Raw genomic sequence first — 17,662 nt, 5'->3', positions numbered from 1 at the left:
CGAGCAATTTTGTCCGCCAAGAACTGACTATATTCCTCAGCCTTACCCTGCAGGGGGTTCCCCGTCTCCCTCCTATTTAGGAGGGAGCGGGTTATCCTGAACAGGGCGGCTGGGCGAGACTCGGCGGACGCTACCAAGGAGGCAATGTGTGATCTTTTGGCGGTTCTCAATGCCCAAATATACTCCTTGGTGCAAGCTGTCAACAATGCTCGGTTCGATACGGACCTGTCGGATCTCCACCGGTGCTCTAGGCGTCTCCTCCGGCGCTTTATCTCGCGGAGCTCCTCGGTGAACCAAGGGGGTCTCCGCGAGCCGCTGACCCGGAGGGGCCGTAGTGGCGCAATTCGGTCTAGAGACTCAGATGCCGCCGAGTGCCAGGCCGCAGCAATAGTCTCCGCCGAACTGTGGGCGAGAGCATCTGGAATGACCCCAAGCTCCGTCTGGAACCTAACAGGGTCCATCAGTCGCCTGGGGCGGAACCACCTGGTCGGTTCCTCCTCCCTACGGTGGGGGTTTGGCCTCCGGAAGTCTAGCCTCAGTAGGTAGTGGTCTGACCACGACAGGGGAATGATCTCATTTCCCCTCAGACCAAGATCATAACTCCACTGCTCCGAGAGGAATACGAGGTCGAGTGTATGTCCTGCCAAGTGGGTAGGGCCTCGAATTACCTGGGTCAGGCCCATGGCTGTCATGGAGGCCATGAACTCCTGCGCTCCATCAGAGTGTTCACCGAGCGAAGGCAAATTGAAGTCCCCCAGAACCATTAGTCTAGGGAACTCAATTGCTAGCTCGGCTATTGACTCGAGGAGCGCAGGGAGGGCCGCTGCAACGCAGTTGGGAGGCAGGTACATTAGCAGCAAACCCGCTTGACCCTTGAGGTCCAACTTCACTAGCAGGGACTCACACCCGACAAGCTCCGGAGCAGGGATCCTACGAGGAACTAAAGACTCCCGGACTACAATAGCCACACCGCCACCCCTTCCCTGGGCTCTCGGCTGATGAAGCACCTGAAACCCGTCTGGGCACAGCTCTACGAGGGGGACTCCTCCCTCCGTGCCCAGCCATGTTTCAGTAATACATGCCAGGTCTGCCCCCTCGTCTACAATCAAGTCCCGGACGAGGGGAGCCTTATGGATAACAGACCTGGCATTTAGCGACAGCAGCCTGAGACCAGGGTCCTGATCGCTCACGCCATCTGACCTTGGAGTGGGACTCATAGGGCCGGAAGGAGGGATCTCTGCAATATAGCGAACCCTCCTTCCCCTATAATGGCCAGCCCTAAAGTCCCCGCCATATCTGCCTCTCCCTGTTATGACCGCAATGCTCCGACTCTCTCCCGTGGGCATAATTCCCCCAACCACCCCAATGGCCCCCGCTTGCCCCGCCAGGTCCTCCGAATCATTCATACTCAAACTCTCACACAAGCAGTCCTCACTGATAGAATTAAAACACAAATACAGCTAAATAAAAATAAAAGTGAGATCATTCATACAACCAGACAATCCCATGCACTCAACATACCAGTTAAAATTAGAAAATGATAGGGTTGCGCAGGTTCAAGATAGTATTAAGTTCGTAATAGTCCAACGTAATAATCCACCCTCTCCTGAGGGGGGGGGTCACACCCTAATGGGGGGCTCCACTCTTCTCCTTCTGCTATGCCCCAAAGAAAAGTCCACAACCGGAAGGTCAAAGTTCGATAGTATACAAGGCAGTCGTGTGTAATAAAGGGGAGGCAAAAATGCCTGATGTTTATAAGCAAGAATTGTTCAGTCTTATTCCCCTTAAAGTCCCAGAGAGAATCAGCGGACCACATAGGAGAAAGTCTCTTCCCTAGGGTTATATAATGTCCATAGTCTGGTGGGCCAAGATCTAAAGCTGGCCCCAGCTGCTCAAGGCAAAGGCAAAGGGGGGGAAAGCGATGGTTTTCTTGATACCCAAACCTTGTCCCTACTGCTGCCATCATCTGTTGTTCCCAATATTCCTAATCAACAGTAACAAAGGACTAATATTAAGGCAGCTGCGGTGGTAAATGGGACAAGGCTGGGGGGAGGGAGGGGCGTCCGGACTTTCTTCCTCCTCAGATCGAAATGTCCTATTCCTAGTATTAATAACAATTATAATCTGATCAGAAGGAAAACTGGCCAGTTCTTAATTTAACATTTTTATTGAGTTATACCCTGTTTCCTGGAAAATAAGACCTCCCCAGATAATAAGCCCAATCGGGCTTTTGAGCACATGTGCTAAAATAAACCCTCCCCTCAAAATAAGCCCGCCCCTAAAATATTTAAGCACATGCACAGCCAGTCAACCCCATTTCCTGGGGGGAGACATGCTCCGTGCACCCCACATGCACCTGCCATTCATGTGGAATGGCCTCATGTAGGCCGCTCCCGCAAACCCTGGCTACCGCACCCCTACTCTTAGTGGCGGTCACAAAGGTCCAGCAACACTAGGGCTGGCAGGAGTTTGCTAAAACAGAGACAGAACTTCTGGCCCTCTCTGGATCAGCTGAACCACAGGCCGAGGTTAAGAGGCCTCTTGGACCTCAAAAATAATAAGACCTCCCCCAAAATAAGGGCAAGCACTTATTTCAGGGGTCAAAAGAAAATAAGACCATGTCTTATTTTTGGGGAAACACGGTAAGATAAAACAAGACACAAAATACAAAAGTAAATAGGGAAATAGAGGGGTGAAGAGAGGGAAGAGAAGTGAGGAAGGGTAGGGGAAAAAAGTAAAAGAAGCATTTGACTTCCGACTCTCTCTGTTGCAGTAAAATAAGGCATTAACACCAAATGATAACTTTTTGTTTTTTCATACTAGTATACAATAGCCATTTCGATAAGGATCAGGTTGTCGGTCTAATCTGTAAAACCCAAAATCAAAGTTTCACTCTTTTCCACTTCAAGCACAAACTTCAGAAGCAGTTCCCATGTGGAAACAAAAGTACTTACGTTCTTTTCTTTAATCAAAATTGTCAATTTTGCCATTTTAGCCAACTCTGTCAACTTCTGCTACCTTTCGTCCATGGTAGGAATTGAAGTGCCTTTCCACTTTTGTGCACACAATAGATCAGGGATGTCAAACTTGATTTCATTGAGGGCCACATCAAGGTTGTGTTTGACCTCAGGGATCCAGGGTGGGTGTGGCCAGGTCAGGCATGGCCAGCTTGATATCACTCATGTCAGGGGCACCTGTGGGAGTCTGAATGCTCTGCCAGTGAAAACAGGCTCCTGAACTCCATTTTTGGCTGCGATGGCCTCCTTCAACCCTCCGCCAGTGAAAATGGAGCTCAAGAGTTCCATTTTCACTGCCAGGGGCACTGCGGGCTGCTCCTTTGCTGTTTTCAGGGCGGCCCCATGGACCTAATTTAAGCTCCCTGCAGGCCAGATCCGGCCCCTGGGCCTTGAGTTTGACACCCCTGAAATAGACTATTGTATGAGCTCTCTTAACCTTCATGCCTCCAAAAAGGTTTTAAAGAATTTCCAAAGAGTATTCAGTTAAGAATTTTGAGAGTTTTAAACTGAAATTTAGTTTCACGGCAGGTGAATCAAACAGCAAAGAGAAACAGTCTATTAAAAAGGTATAATTTATTATTATTAATAATGTTGGTTTAACATAGTGCATCAACAAAAAAACAGAGTGGTATTTAGTAGGTTCTGACCAGTTCTGGAGAACCAACAGCGGAAATTTTAAGTAGTTCTGGAGAACTGGTAAATACCACCTCTGACTAACAATGCCCCCATCTATTCTCTGCCTCCCGAGTCCCAGTTGATCTGGAGGGAATGACGATTTTACAATATCCTTCCCCTGCCACACCCACTAAGCCACATCACACCCAACAAGACACGCCCACAGAACCAGTAGTAAAAAATTTGAATCCCACCACTGAACAAAACATTGAAAATAAAACAATAAAAACACAGGGAGCAGGCATTAAAAATGCACAGTTTGGAAATGCATTTAATTTCATCCACTTCAAAGGATTACTCAAGATTATTTGTTAATTAGTTAGTTAATTATCCTAAAGAAATATATTTCCAGCATTTTGCTATAGTAACCCTAACACTAACAAAGTAAAAAAAGTGGAATTAATTTTTGATGCTGCACCATTTTTATCAATTGTCCGGAGATACCGTAATTATGCAATTTTTCTAATTTACTGAGGAAATTTCAACTGAGGTTTGTAACATGTACTAATTTAATTACATCCCTTCCACACATTATAGTAAAGCTTTGATTAATATAATGGTCATTTAAAGGGCTCATACTACACATTTAGTTTGAAGAGGGTCAGAAAAGTAAGTTTTATTACAGTGACTGATTTTCCTCCAAAGCAGAGTTATGTAAGTTTAAAACTTTTTTATTTGCAATTAAACAGGAAAAGGGTGATTAGAATGTTGATTTTGGAAAGTTTTAAATGGTGTAAGAAGCCAGATGAACTGGAAACAAAAATTTGGCAAGTTATAAGAATATTCCCTGTGGTTTAAAATCTTATTGAAATCTATAAAGACTTGAGTTTAAATGTAAAAAAACAACAATCCAGTATCTTCTTGGGAAAATGTTCTAGATGACAGAAAAACATGATAAGGGGAAACCTTGAAGGCTGGTTACTAGAGGCAGCCAGATAGAATTAAAGATTATAATTAAAAGAGAATTCCTAGTAACGCACAATGGAATAAAGTAAAACAGTGGTGGGATTCAATTTTTTTTACTACTGATTCAGTAGGCATGGCTTGGTGGGCATGGCATGGCTTGGTGGGCATGGCTTGGTGGGCGTGCCAGGGGAAGGATACTGTAAAATCTTCATTCCCTCTCCACTCCAGTAGAAGGTTACTGCAAAAATCTCCATTTTTTCCTGATCAACTGTGACTCGGGAGGTAGAGAATAGATGGGGGTGAGGCCAGTAAGAGGTGGTATTTACTGGTTCTATGAACTACTCAAAATTTCCACTATTGGTTTTCCAGAACTGGTCAGAATCTACTGAATACCACATCTGGAGTAAAATATTTAAACTCTGAAAGCATTTAAAGATCTTTGATAACAATGTACCTAGAACATACTCTCTAGACTAGCTGATAAATAAATAAGGACTTAAAGGAAACAATATAAAGAATATAGCTGAAAATCAGGCTATTTTAGATATGGATTTAATATTGACAGAATACAAGAATCATATTGACAAAGATGTTATGTAGGACCTAGAAATGAAACTGATTGAGGTTTTAATAACTGAAAGCAACACACAACCAATAAATTAGAAGGGTGTCTTGGATGTGTGGACTTTAACTCACAAAAGTGACAGACAATTTCCTTATTTTTGGATTGACAAAGCAGATGTGTTCTAAAAAGAGACCCCAAAAAATCAGCTTTTGGGACATTACATAAAAAGAATAAACAAGTTTATGAAGTTGACTTATTTGATCAAAGTTAAACTCCTTTTCTCCTCTTTTTTCCAATAGCTTTTAATGAGTGTCTCTTGGCCAGGATGGAATGATAAGGCTTTATTATCACATGTACTATGTATATTATGCAAAATAATAATGTAATATAGAATTGGAAGGAGCTCTTCAGGTCTATGGAGTCCCACCTCATGTAGGCATGTATTTCAAGCCTGATAGCCTCCTCCTGAATCCACGACTTCTCCTGTCTCTCTGCATTGCTGATTCCACACTGAAACTATTCTTCCTGTAAGGAAGTTTTATCTAACATTCAATCAAAATCTGCCGTCCTGTTACTTAAATCCATTGTTTCCTGTCCTATCTTCTGGAAGGAGAGAAGACAGGACTGAAGTCTCTTTCGTGAGAATTTCTTCTAGCACTTTTGAAGAGCCCGCCTCAGTCTTCTCCAGGCGAATGTCCCCAGCTCCTTTAAGATTTCTCCACACGAATCGCTATCTAGTCCCTGATGGTTATCATCTTCTGAAGCTTTTCCAGCTTTTATAAAAAACTTTTGGGAGGCAAAGGGGCTTTTTTTCAGCTGTTTGAGGGTGAGATGGTTTAAATGGTTTATTGGGATTTATATGCCGCCCTTTTCCCTGAGGGGACTCAGGGCGGCTTACAACCACAGGGGAGGGGAAGTGCAAGGTCAAAACAAACACTTTGTGAACAAAAGAAAAATAATAAAACACAACTTTCATTCAGCAATCAAACACTCGGGCGGGTAATTAGAAGCCTATCCCCAGGCCTGCTGGGAGAGCCAGATCTTGAGGGCTGCGCGGAAGGTCTGGATCGAGACAAGGAGTAACAGGTGGAAGGTTAGAACTAAGGAGAAATTTCCTCATGTTTGATATTCTGTTTCATGTAAAGCACCACAGAGCAAACAAAGAGCACAGTCACCATGTGCTTTACTGCTCAACAATATAACTGTAACAGGAAACTCTACTTAGAGCAAAAGAGCATAGAGCTGCAAAGAAGGGATATAGAATATGTCCCTAACATCGTGTCCCTTGTGTCCTTCGTGGGTGGTAGTTTACAAAATCCTGAAGAATCAGGACTTCTGGGTCTTCTGCTGAAGTCTTGCAACCAAGAAAGTGTGTACATCTGTCTCCAAAGCCAATTCCCTCTCTTGTCTCCTACCTTTTATGTCTCGCATTAACTCACTTTGTTCCACCTTGATCTCCATAAATCCATGTCAGAATTATTCTTTCCAGTCTCTTTCAGAATGTCCTGGTATTCACTAAACACAGATGACTTGAGACGCCCCAGGCTGCAAAGAACATCCAGTCGCTCCTTAAGCAGTCAGCACAGCTATCAAACTCCAGAATTGGGGGAGTTGCAACGCATGTTATGGACCCCAGTTCCTTGCCGGGGAAATGTCAACGAAGTCTGGCCTAACCTTTATATTGGAGATCTGTAAGCAAATGAGTTTTTATGCCTTATCTTGAAAAGTATTGAATTTCTCCTATTAGAGAAGGGAAGAAAAGGGAAGATGGAAAAGCATTCCTACTTGGAATTAAGCCCTATCCTCCTTAATCAGGTTTACTTTTGACTACTATTTTACAGATAGTCCTTGACTTAAACAAAGGGGCCCCAAATTTCTGTTGCTAAGTGAAACATTTGTTAAGTGAGTTTTGCCCCATTTCACCACTTTTCTTGTCACAGCTGTTAAGTGAATAAAAGTTGTCGATAGGTAGTAAACTGGTTATTAAGGGAATCTGGCTTCCGCATTGACTTTGCTGGTCAGAAGGTCGCAAAAGGGGATCATGTGACCTTGGGAGACAGCAACGGTCATAACTGTGAACCAGTTGACATGCATCTGAATTTTGATCATGTAACCGTGGGGATGCTTCAAAGGTTGTAACTGTGAAAAATGCCCCTAGATCACTTTTTCCAGTCCCTCTGTGCAGGCATGTGAGCCACCGCTCCAGTTCAGCTCCACCACACATACACACGTGCCTCCCACCAGCAAGCTGATTTTTGGGTCTCTCCATGCGTGGGGGTGGGGGCATGCGTGGGGGTGGGGAAGGACCCTTACGGCCTATTTTTGCTCCCAGGAGGCTGCAGGGAGGCATATTAGGCCCAAAACGGGGCATGAGGGGGTCACGCACGCATGTGCAGGAGGGCGGGTGGAGAGCAATAGCAATAGCAGTTAGACTTATATACCGCTTCATAGGGCTTTCAGCCCTCTCTAAGCGATTTACAGAGTCAGCATATCGCCCCCACAGTCTGGGTCCTCATTTCACCCACCTCGGAAGGATGGAAGGCTGAGTCAACCTTGAGCCGGTGAGATTAGAACCGCTGAACTGCAGATAACAGTCAGCTGAAGTGGCCTGCACCCACCTCGGGGGGTCACGTGTGCATGCACAGGAGCTGAGGAGTGCAGGGGGTTTGTGCATGCATGTGCAGGGGGCAGGGCACACCGGGGGGTGTTGTGTGCACATTGTATGCACTTTCCGCACATGACGACAAAAAGGTTAGCCATCACTGCTCTATAATATTGAACGGTCACTAAATGAACTCTTGTAGGTCAAGGACTACCTGTACTGTATCATATAACTATTATTGGATCTTAATTGGCCAATCATTATACAGGTAATCTGTGACTTACGGCGGTTCATTTAACAGCCGTTCAAACTTACAACGGTGCTGAAAAAAATGTCATACTTATGACCATCGCAGTATCCCCGCAGTAACACGATCCAAAATTTGGACTCTTGGCAACCAGTATGCATGTATATTTACAATGGTTGCAAAAAAAAGGTCATGAAACTGGGTGCAACACACTTAACACACTTTTCGCAACTAAAATTTTGCTCCCCGTTATTTTTGTAAGCAGGACTGCTTGTAAAAGATGGGTTAAACTGAACGAGACCAGTGGGAACAAGTTCCCAAATTCTTGTCCAAAAGCTGGAAAAATAACACAACCTTTGCTTTGTAACACGTTTCTTTTTAAAGTCTCCATTATAAATTCATTACTACAATAATATTTGTTGTCGAAATTATCCCTGGCTCAGAGTATGTGTTCACCTAAACACAAAGATATCAAAATTAGTGTTCTATTGCCCTGTTCATTAAATAAGTAACGATGATCACAGAGGCTACTTGTATGTTTGGTCCAGGTTTTTAAAGACAGCAAGGAAGTGAGGTCCATCTCACATCTTCAGGTCCTCCTTTCTTCTGGTCCAGTTTAGCACCACAGATGATAAAAATTAGGAAACACGTGGAGAATGAGAGTTCCTGGAGGAAAGAGAAATGGGCTGTGCCAGAGTTTGGAGCTCATTTAGAAGGTCAAATTAGATGCCACGGACCACAGAACAAAAGCTAAGAGTTCCTTCTACCAAAGCAAAGAGTAAAATTTGGGCAATAGAGAGAGAAGTATTCAAGGATGTAATTGGAATCATAGAGGATCATCTTGAGACTTTTTTTCAGGTCAACAGCTGAAGACTTGTCTCAGCGTGGTCCCCTGCCCCACAGGTTGAACCTGCATCAATGATTCTCTAGGGCAGGGATCTCCAACCTTCGCATCTTTAAGACTTGTGGACTTCAACTCCCAGAATTCCTCACCCAGCATGCCTGAGGAATTCTGGGAGTTGAAGTCTACAAGTCTTAAAGTTGCCAAAGTTGGCGATCCGGGCTCTAGGGAGAAAGCTTCATCCTCCTCAACTTCTTACATTTCCATGATCCATATACCCAACAATAAGGTTTGAATAAGCATGAAAAAGCTGTTTCTGCAACCCAAAACCTTCTTTCTTATTTATCTCCTCTGTAATTTCGTACTGGCTGACATCTAGCACCAAAACTTTGGTTGCCAGCAGAGATACAAATTATATTGCACTAGTAATTGTTTATTTTTAGTGATACTCATGTTTCCCCAAAAATAAGACCAGGTCTTATATTAATGGGGAATCCTCATTTCCTCCCGATCATCTGGGACTCGGGAGGCAGAGAATAGATGGCGGCAGGGCCAGCCAGAGGTGGTATTTGCCATTCCCGAACTACTCAAAATTTCCGCTACCAGATCTCCAGAACTGGTCAGAACCTGCTGAATATCACCTCTACTTCAAACAATCATTAATTAGCAACAAAGGAGATGCAGAAAAGGCTTAACTCTTTCCTTCCCCCATCTGGATTATTGCAGCCCAGACAGATAAAAGGGAAGGAACCCTTTGATTGCTTTTAGGCAGGTCTTGATTAGTACTTTTATGCATTGTGCCCATGATCCTATTGTGATTTTATTGTACTCCATTCAGCTGAAAACCAGATTATAGCTTTTAAGCAAATGGATCAATAAATAAAGCAATACAAACACCAGAGACTTTCTGGCACCATGCTGAGTGGTTGTTTAAAAGCCTGGTGCTTAAAGCACAACCTATTTAGCTCTTGAAAATGGAACAATGAAATCAGATAAAATCTCACATCATCGAACACTATTCCTAAATCCTGCTTGATGGTGGAAGAGGAGAGGAGAGGAAAGGAGAAAGAGGAGGGGGACAGAAGGAAGGAAGAAAGGAGAGAGAGAGAGAGAGAGAGAGAGAGAGAAAGAAAGAAAGAAAGAAAGAAAGGTTTTGTCAGATACATTTCTATATAATACTTGGAATAATGCTTTTGTCTTTTAAAAAGTGTTTTATTTGCATATATAATTCTTTTACATTATCATTTTCTCTTGTAAAACAGACTTGGCAGGTTTTAATTGCACTACTTAGAAACAAGGGGCTTAACAGAGGGATTTAAAAAAGTAAAGAGGTGAACTGCAATTGTACGATCAAAGGGTCAGTTTTTACGTGCTACCATCTATGTGTATAGGGCCACAGTGGCTCAGTGGCTAAGATGCTGAACTTGTCAATCAGAAAGGTCGGCAGTTTGGTGGTTTAAACCCCTAGTGCCGCATAACAGAGTGAGATCCTTTGACTTGTCCCAGCTTCTGCCAACCTAGCAGTTCGAAAGCATGTAAAAAATGCAAGTAGAAAAATAGGAACCACCTTTGGTGGGAAGGTCACAGTGTTCTGTGCGCTTTTGGCGTTTAGTCATGCCAGCCACATGACCACAGAGACATCTTCTGACAGCGCTTGCTCTTTGGCTTTGAAACAGAGATGAGCACCGCCCCCTAGAGTTGGGAACAACTAGTACATATGTGCCAGGGGAATCTTTACCTTTACCTTATGTATGTGTATGTGAATGTGTGTTCCACTAGAAGAGAATATTTGTGGCTCAGGATTTAACCGTGGCATCCTTGGTGGCCTCTGAGCTCAATTATTTTATTGCAGACATTTCATTATCCAGCTCAGTATCATCATCAGTGCTAGATGGGTAGGATGTTACCTAGTTGGGTAAAGGACTATATATATATATTCCTTAGTGTTCCCTTTTATATATATAAAAGTTATAAAATTAACCCAGGCATCCTTGTTCGCAGCTACATAGCCCGGAACATAGACCAGCTGCGCCGGATGGGCATCACTCACATTGTGAATGCTGCCGCAGGAAGATTCCACATTGATACGGGAGCCAAGTTCTACCGAGACCTGCCGGTTGACTACTATGGGGTGGAAGCAGATGATGATCCAAAGTTTGATCTCAGCATTTACTTCTACCCAACTGCTAAATACATTAGGGCAGCGTTGAACTCACCCAGAGGTAAACAGAGTGGACTGCATCTCCTCAGTTGTCCTGGTACCAGAGGTGGGATTCAAATACTTTAATAACCAGTTCTCTGTCCTAGTGATCAGCTGGGTGGGCATGGGCATGGCCAGGGGGTGTAATAGGCAGCACTCGGCCTCCTGCACACATACCCGGGAACAAAAACAGGCTGGGGGGGCACACCACATCCTCCGTGCCCCATTTTGGGTCTAGTAGGCCTCCCTACACTTACCTGGGAGCCAAAACAGGGCGTGTAATGATCCCTGGAATGGGCGGGGCAGGAATGGGCATGGCCAGTCAGCAATTTAACAGCCTGTTCACCTGAACCAACCCGAACTGGCTGAATCCCACCATTGGTAACCATTTTCCATCCAACATCTAGCTAGTATTGCCTTATCATGTTGGTGGATGGACCTTACACCTCACACAAGCCTACATCCATCCATCCAAATGCACACAGCCTATATACACGTTCTCTTGTTAACCTTTCATCTGTGTAGCCACCCATTCTTATATATTGGCTTTTCTTAGTATGTGCATATTCCTGGCATATTTCCTCGACAGATGTCTAGATGTTCTTGTTACAAGCAGAATGCTTCTCCAAGCCTTAGTGGGATGGTAAAATGAGGATTAAAAATGGTTCCTGGTGGTAGGTCTATTGAAATTTGCCACAGCCAATTTGTGATGGCCAACTATGGCTTACTTGCCATGGCCAACTTGCCACAGAAATTTACCATGGCCAACTCACTGCAGGACAATTTGTTGCAGGAAACATTACACTAATATCAAAGAAATGGTGGAAGAGAATCATTAAATAAAGGATGCAAAAGGAGGGACAGAATGCAATGTGAATAGCAAAAGTTAAAATAATGTTTAATTTATTTAAATAGTTAAATAGAATTGTTAAATTGTCCCGCAACTTTGTCCCGTGGCCAGTGAGCCATGGAGAGTTGTCCTGCAGCAAGTTGGCCATGATGAGTTGTCTTGCAGCAAGTTGGCTGTGATTTGGCCACAGCTAGTTGGCTGTGGCGAGTTGTTTCATTCCTATTGGTGGAGGAGTTGGTGTTTTTATCCTTTCCTTATTTCTGTTTCAAGGGTGGGGTAAAATAGTCGAGTTGAGGGGAGCAGGAGGATGAGGACTGCAGTAAGGTGTGCTCAAATACAGGTAGTCCTGCACTTACAACCATTCATTCATTTATAACCATTGAAAGTTATAGCAGGACTGAAAAAAATGACCTACAACTGGTCCTTCCACTTACAACCATTGCAGCATCAACAGAGTCACATGATCAACATTCAGGTATGTAAAATTGGGCATGGTTCATTTAACCACCACCTTGCTTAACAGACATTCTGGTTCCAATTGTGGCCGTCAGTCAAAACTTTTGTTGTTCAGTCACTAAATTGTGTCTGACTCTTTGCGATCCCATGGACCACAGCACCCTAGGCTGCCCCTGTCTCCCACTGTCTCCTGGTGTTTGCCTGAATTCATGTTCATTGTGTTGATGACACTATCTAACCATCTTCCTGGAATTTACCCAAATTCATGTTCATTGAGTAAATGACACTCTCTACCCATTGCCTGCATCCTCTTCTCCTTTTGCCTTCCATCATTCCCAACATCAGGGTCTTTTCCAAGGAGTCATCTTCTTTTTCTTTGGTGGCCAAAGTATTTTGAGCTTCAGCTTCAGGATCTGTCCTTCCAAAGATCAGTCAGGGTTGATTACCTGTACGAAAGTCAAGAATTGCCAGTAATTAGTGCAATCATTAGGATTACAATAAGGCTCCTTGACATGTCCATGTATATTACAGATAAGTTTGGAAGATCTTTTCACTTGACACCAATGGAATTTTTTTTTCCAGACCAACTGCTGTGGTGGAACAGGAGGATGAGGACAGCCATTAGCTGATTCCTTTTTAATTAGCTAGAGTAGGATGTCTAAGGGATGCAATGGCTCAGTGGCTAAGATGCTGAGCTTGTTGATCAAAAGATTGGCAGTTTGGCGGTTCGTATCCCTAGCGCCGCATAATGGAGTGAGCTCCTGTTACTTGTCCCAGTTTCTGCTAACCTAGCAGTTCGAAAGCATGTAAAAATGCAAGTAGAAAAATAGGACCACCTTTGGCGGGAAGTTAACAGCATTCCATGCATCTTCAGCATTTAGCCATACTGGCCACATGACCACAGAGACATCTTCAGATAGTGCTGGCTCTTCTGCTTTGAAACAGAAATGAGTACCGCCCCCTAGAGTTGGGAAAGACTAGCATGTATGTGCGAGGGGAATCTTTACCTTTATCTTTAGGATGTCTCAACCTTTAAGAGAAGTGGATTTCAGCTCCCAGAAATTATGATATTGATGATTCTATTTCCTCCCAAAGAAATCTTCCAGGATAGAAGTCTGTAAAGATTCTCAGTCATCCAGATCATGGTTCTCCCAATGGTCCTTTTTCAGGAGGCAATTGGACTTTCTTGTTTTTTTTTTCTTTGAAGGCATTTCGCTTCCCAACCAAGAAGCTTTTTCAGCTCTGAGAGGATGGCGGGGAATGGAACCACCATTAAGTCAGAGCTGAAGAAGCTTCTTGGATGAGAAGCAAAACATCTTCAAAGAAAAAAAAACAAGAAAGTCCAGGTGCCTCCTGTGTCAGAGTCTGTTGCAGAAATCACATCCAGAAACTGATCCAGCAGGATTCATTAACTTCTTTATATACATAACAACACATGAATAAATGTACAATACCTACAGCAGATTCTTCCAATGTGGTAGAGAGGAGAGATTGTAAGCAGGTTCAAACACAGGCAGGCTAAATTAGTTCTCTTGCACAGACTCAGAGCTACATAGGTAAGCCACGCCCAGGCTCCAAGCCATCTGGCATGGTTCTCAGTCACCAAATAGTTCCCATTGGCTGACCTACTTGTCATGCCTATACATTGGCTGACCTTGTTATCATGTCCTATTCCAGCCAGTCCCCAATAGCTGACCTGTTGCTATGTCCTATTCCAGTTCATGAATATTCTGACACCCTGAAAAAACACTTTTGGGACTTCCAGGACAGACAAACTTTTCTTTTTCAGTTGAATGCTCACCTACAACCTATGTTTTTCTGGGGGGACAGGAGGAACCAGTGGAAATTTAAGAGATGAAAAAATGCAGGGAGGGTGAAGAGAGGCTCAACTAAGGACTAGGGGACTAGTCCTAAAGGACTACTCCTTTAGGGTAGAGAAGTGGGACTGAGCATTTTGGTCAAAGCTGGAGGGTTCCTCTTTTATATTAGAGCATCAAAGTTAAGACTTTCCAAGTTGGATTGTAATATTTTTTGGAGTCTGAGTCTCACTGCCATTGAGTAACACATAGATTTACAATGCCAATATTCTGTTCTGACCCAACCTTCGCAGAAGCAAGAAACAGACTCCTCCCAAAGAAAAGCCCCTCTTTATTTACCTCTTGTGAATTAATGACATTTACCCAGAGAAAGTCCAGGCAAGAGTCCTGCAAGGAGTTAACTTCAGCAACAGACCTTATCAGTTCATTACCATAATTGCAATGCCATGAGCTCCCAGCCTAAAGGCTGCAAATTAAGTTTTGGCAAGCAGTCTTTGTGACACAAAACACAATGAACAAAATCTTCAGAAATATGAACTGTTGTCTCCTACAACCAACACTCCTCTTTCCTTCTATTTATTCCACAGCCAGGGATGGGCCCTTCAGCATCCACATTTGATTTGCTTCCCAAATCAACTCCTTGTCCTCCGTTGTTCACCTCTCCTAACTGCTCTGCACATATGTGCATCTGCAATAGGTCCCAGCTGTTCTTCTTCCCCACTCATCTTTTCCTCCAAAGGCAGCTGCCTCTCCGGTGGCTGGGAAATGTCGGACGGCCCTGGATCTATCTCTGGGTCTGACGCAGAGCATACCTCAGAGCCCTCCCCAGACTCCAGAATGGGCCCAGGTTCTTCCCAACCTCTTCATCGTCCGAGTCTGCCACCAGCTCCGCTGGCAGCTGGTGAGCCACAACACATTCTGAGTGTCAACCTTCATAGTTTAAGAAGGACATAAAAGTGCACAGATCCTATTTAAAAACCAAAATGCTAGATTCAGTACATGGGAACAATCTAATTCAGGATGATCAAACCCAAAACTTACACTAAGTTGAAAAGTCTTCCTACACCACCACCCCCAGTTAGGGATTGTCCCTTGCTAAATCTCTTCCTTTGCTGCTGGTTCTGGCTATATTTAGATAGATAGGACTCAAGTTTCTTCTCCTGCTGCTGAGGGTGGTACAGACACTCCAGAGAAATTTATTCTCTGTTGATCCAACAAAACAGGAATGCCCAAGAGATGGGGAGGAGTTCAGGTGTCCGTGCTCCTCCTCATCTTTTTGGGAAATAAAATTTGCCTTGCAAGGAAAATGAGATAGGACTGGAAACCAGGCATCAAGGAATAATTCACGCTTTGCTGGGATCGCCAAGGATGACACTGAACCTACAGTCTCAGTTCCTGGGGTCACAGATTTTACCCTGAGGAGTTACAGAAGAACCCTCTCCATGCTTCCCTTACATTCTTCCACTGCCTCGCGTAAGCCCAAGTGAGCATCTTGTTCTTGTTGATTGTTCGCACTTAAATATGCCTCCAGCTAAAAAGGGACACGGTGGCTCAGTGGCTAAGATGCTGAGCTTGTCGATCAGAAGGTTGGCAGTTCAGTGGTTTGAATCCCTAGTGCCGCATAATGGAGTGAGCTCCCGTTCTTTGCCTCAGCTTCTGCCAACCTAGCAGTTTGAAAGCACATAAAAAATGCAAGTGGAAAAATAGGGACCATTTTGGTGAGAAAGTAACAGTGTTCCGTGTCTCTTTAGCATTTAGCCATGCCGGCCACATGACCACGGAGACATCTTCAGAGAGTGCGGGCTCATTGGCTTTGAAACGGCGATGAGCACCGCCACCTAGAGTCAGGAATGACTAGCACGCATAGGCAGGCAACCTTTACCTATGCCTCCAGCTCCTGAAGATAAATCCCCCAAAAAGGGCTAAGAAAGAGAGAGCCCACAAACGTTTTTAAATACAGAAATTCTAAAACATGCACAGATATCCTATCTCACGTCTTTACAGTTCAGGATAATCCCCAGTCCAAATCTGTAGTGCAACGTCTAAATACATACAGTATAACAAATATAACACTAACAGGACCAGCCCCTTGTATAGTGTTTGCAGGGAGCAAAAAGGATGCAAACCCCACCTCTGCTAGCTCTGATGGTGTTACCAAGTTGGGCAATGAAATGTTTGCAAGAAAACAACTAAGCACCAAGGACCCCACTTATTACAAACACAATATTAGTAGCTTTGGCATGGCGCCGCTGTTTAATTTGTACAGAAACAATTTCGAGACGATGCTGGATTTCTTCACCTTTACCATCATTACTATTATCACCCATATTACCTTTATCATCCTTATCACCTATATCACTTCTATCAGGAGTCCCGGTAGCACAGTGGTTAGAATGCAGTACTGCAGGTTAGCCTGGAGTTCAATCCTGATGGGGCTCAAGGTCGACTCAACTTTCTATCCTTCCGAGGTTGGTAAAATGAGGACCTAGATTGTTGGGGGAAATATGGTGACATTCTAAACATCCCAGAGAATTTTCTAAAGCACTGTGGGGTGATACATAAATCTAAATGTTATTGCCAAATACTATTTATCAGAGTTATCTCAATCAATTGAGGTACTGTAAGGTGTTTTTTTTTACCACTGGTATCTTAGCTGTTCCCATGATCATTGCTACACTAGATCCACAACACATAGACAAATAGACACATATACATAAAGAACATCTACATATGTCAGCAGCCGATCCTCCCCTGTGTCTGTGCAGACAGGCAGCTCTCCATCCAATTGACCTCCTCCCCCAATGCCTGAGGGGTCTGGGACAGCACTGTCCTCAGACCCTGGCCTCCCCAAACATGCCAAGGGAGGTGTGCCATCCCTATTAGATGGTCCTGGTTCCTCCTCCTCCAAACTGGGCACCAATGGGACCACAACGCTGTGATTGTGGTGCAATGAATACAACACACAACCCCACTGGGTTTACAATATACACTAATACTTACCGCAACACCAGAAGTACCCAAAGGACCCAGAAGAGTTAAAAAAGACGTGCAGTTTTACAATTAATAGCCTTGAAGTCGCAGGTCCAATTTCTGCTATGGTTGTTTGCTTGCTTTAATTTATTGCCTGGAAGCTTGCATATTTGCACAGAAAGAAGCTCAAATATTAAAAATTAATTATCTGCTTGTGCACGAGCTTCTATCATTATTCCTGCATGTTCAACGTAGCTTTTAAAAACATAAATTTCTTGTCTATCAATCATTTCTGTCTCCAGGACAGACTCTGAAGACAGCAATTCGTTTCCCAGGAACTTGACCTGAATAATTCAGTTTATACTGGCCTTGTTTACTCTTGTAAAGGGGTTTCTTTGCTGTGTTGTTCATTGCCTTCACTCTGACTCCTTCCCCAGGCCTAGGCAGGCATCTGACCTCAAAGCCAATTTTTCCAGGAACACTGGGAACAGGCTCCAGCTATTCTTCTGTCCTACT

General features: G+C 43.9%; 1 protein-coding gene across 6 annotated transcripts in view; it reads left to right on the top strand.

Annotated features, from left to right (window-relative positions):
* Positions 1-17,662, top strand: part of LOC106546023 (dual specificity protein phosphatase 13B) — a 34,557-nt gene that overhangs the window by 14,117 nt on the left and 2,778 nt on the right. For 3 of the 6 annotated variants that reach the window (XM_087702161.1, XM_087702159.1, XM_087702160.1), the window contains 2 exons: positions 6,653-6,854; positions 10,855-11,120. In XM_087702161.1, coding sequence (XP_087558287.1) covers positions 6,664-6,854; positions 10,855-11,120 — 457 coding nt within the window. In that variant the 5' untranslated portion in view covers positions 6,653-6,663. Of the gene's footprint in view, positions 1-6,652; positions 6,855-10,854; positions 11,121-12,289; positions 12,379-17,662 lie in introns of all 6 variants that reach the window. The other 3 variants (XM_087702164.1, XM_087702162.1, XM_087702163.1) reach the window with 3 other exon arrangements.

Source organism: Thamnophis sirtalis, unplaced genomic scaffold (assembly GCF_051295495.1).
Source record: "Thamnophis sirtalis isolate CommonGarterSnake01/CBP01778 unplaced genomic scaffold, rThaSir2_p1.2 scaffold_15, whole genome shotgun sequence".
Classification (NCBI taxonomy): Eukaryota; Metazoa; Chordata; class Lepidosauria; order Squamata; family Natricidae; genus Thamnophis; species Thamnophis sirtalis.
The sequence above is the reverse complement of the archived record's forward strand: the minus strand, read 5'-3'. Positions and strand labels throughout refer to the sequence as shown.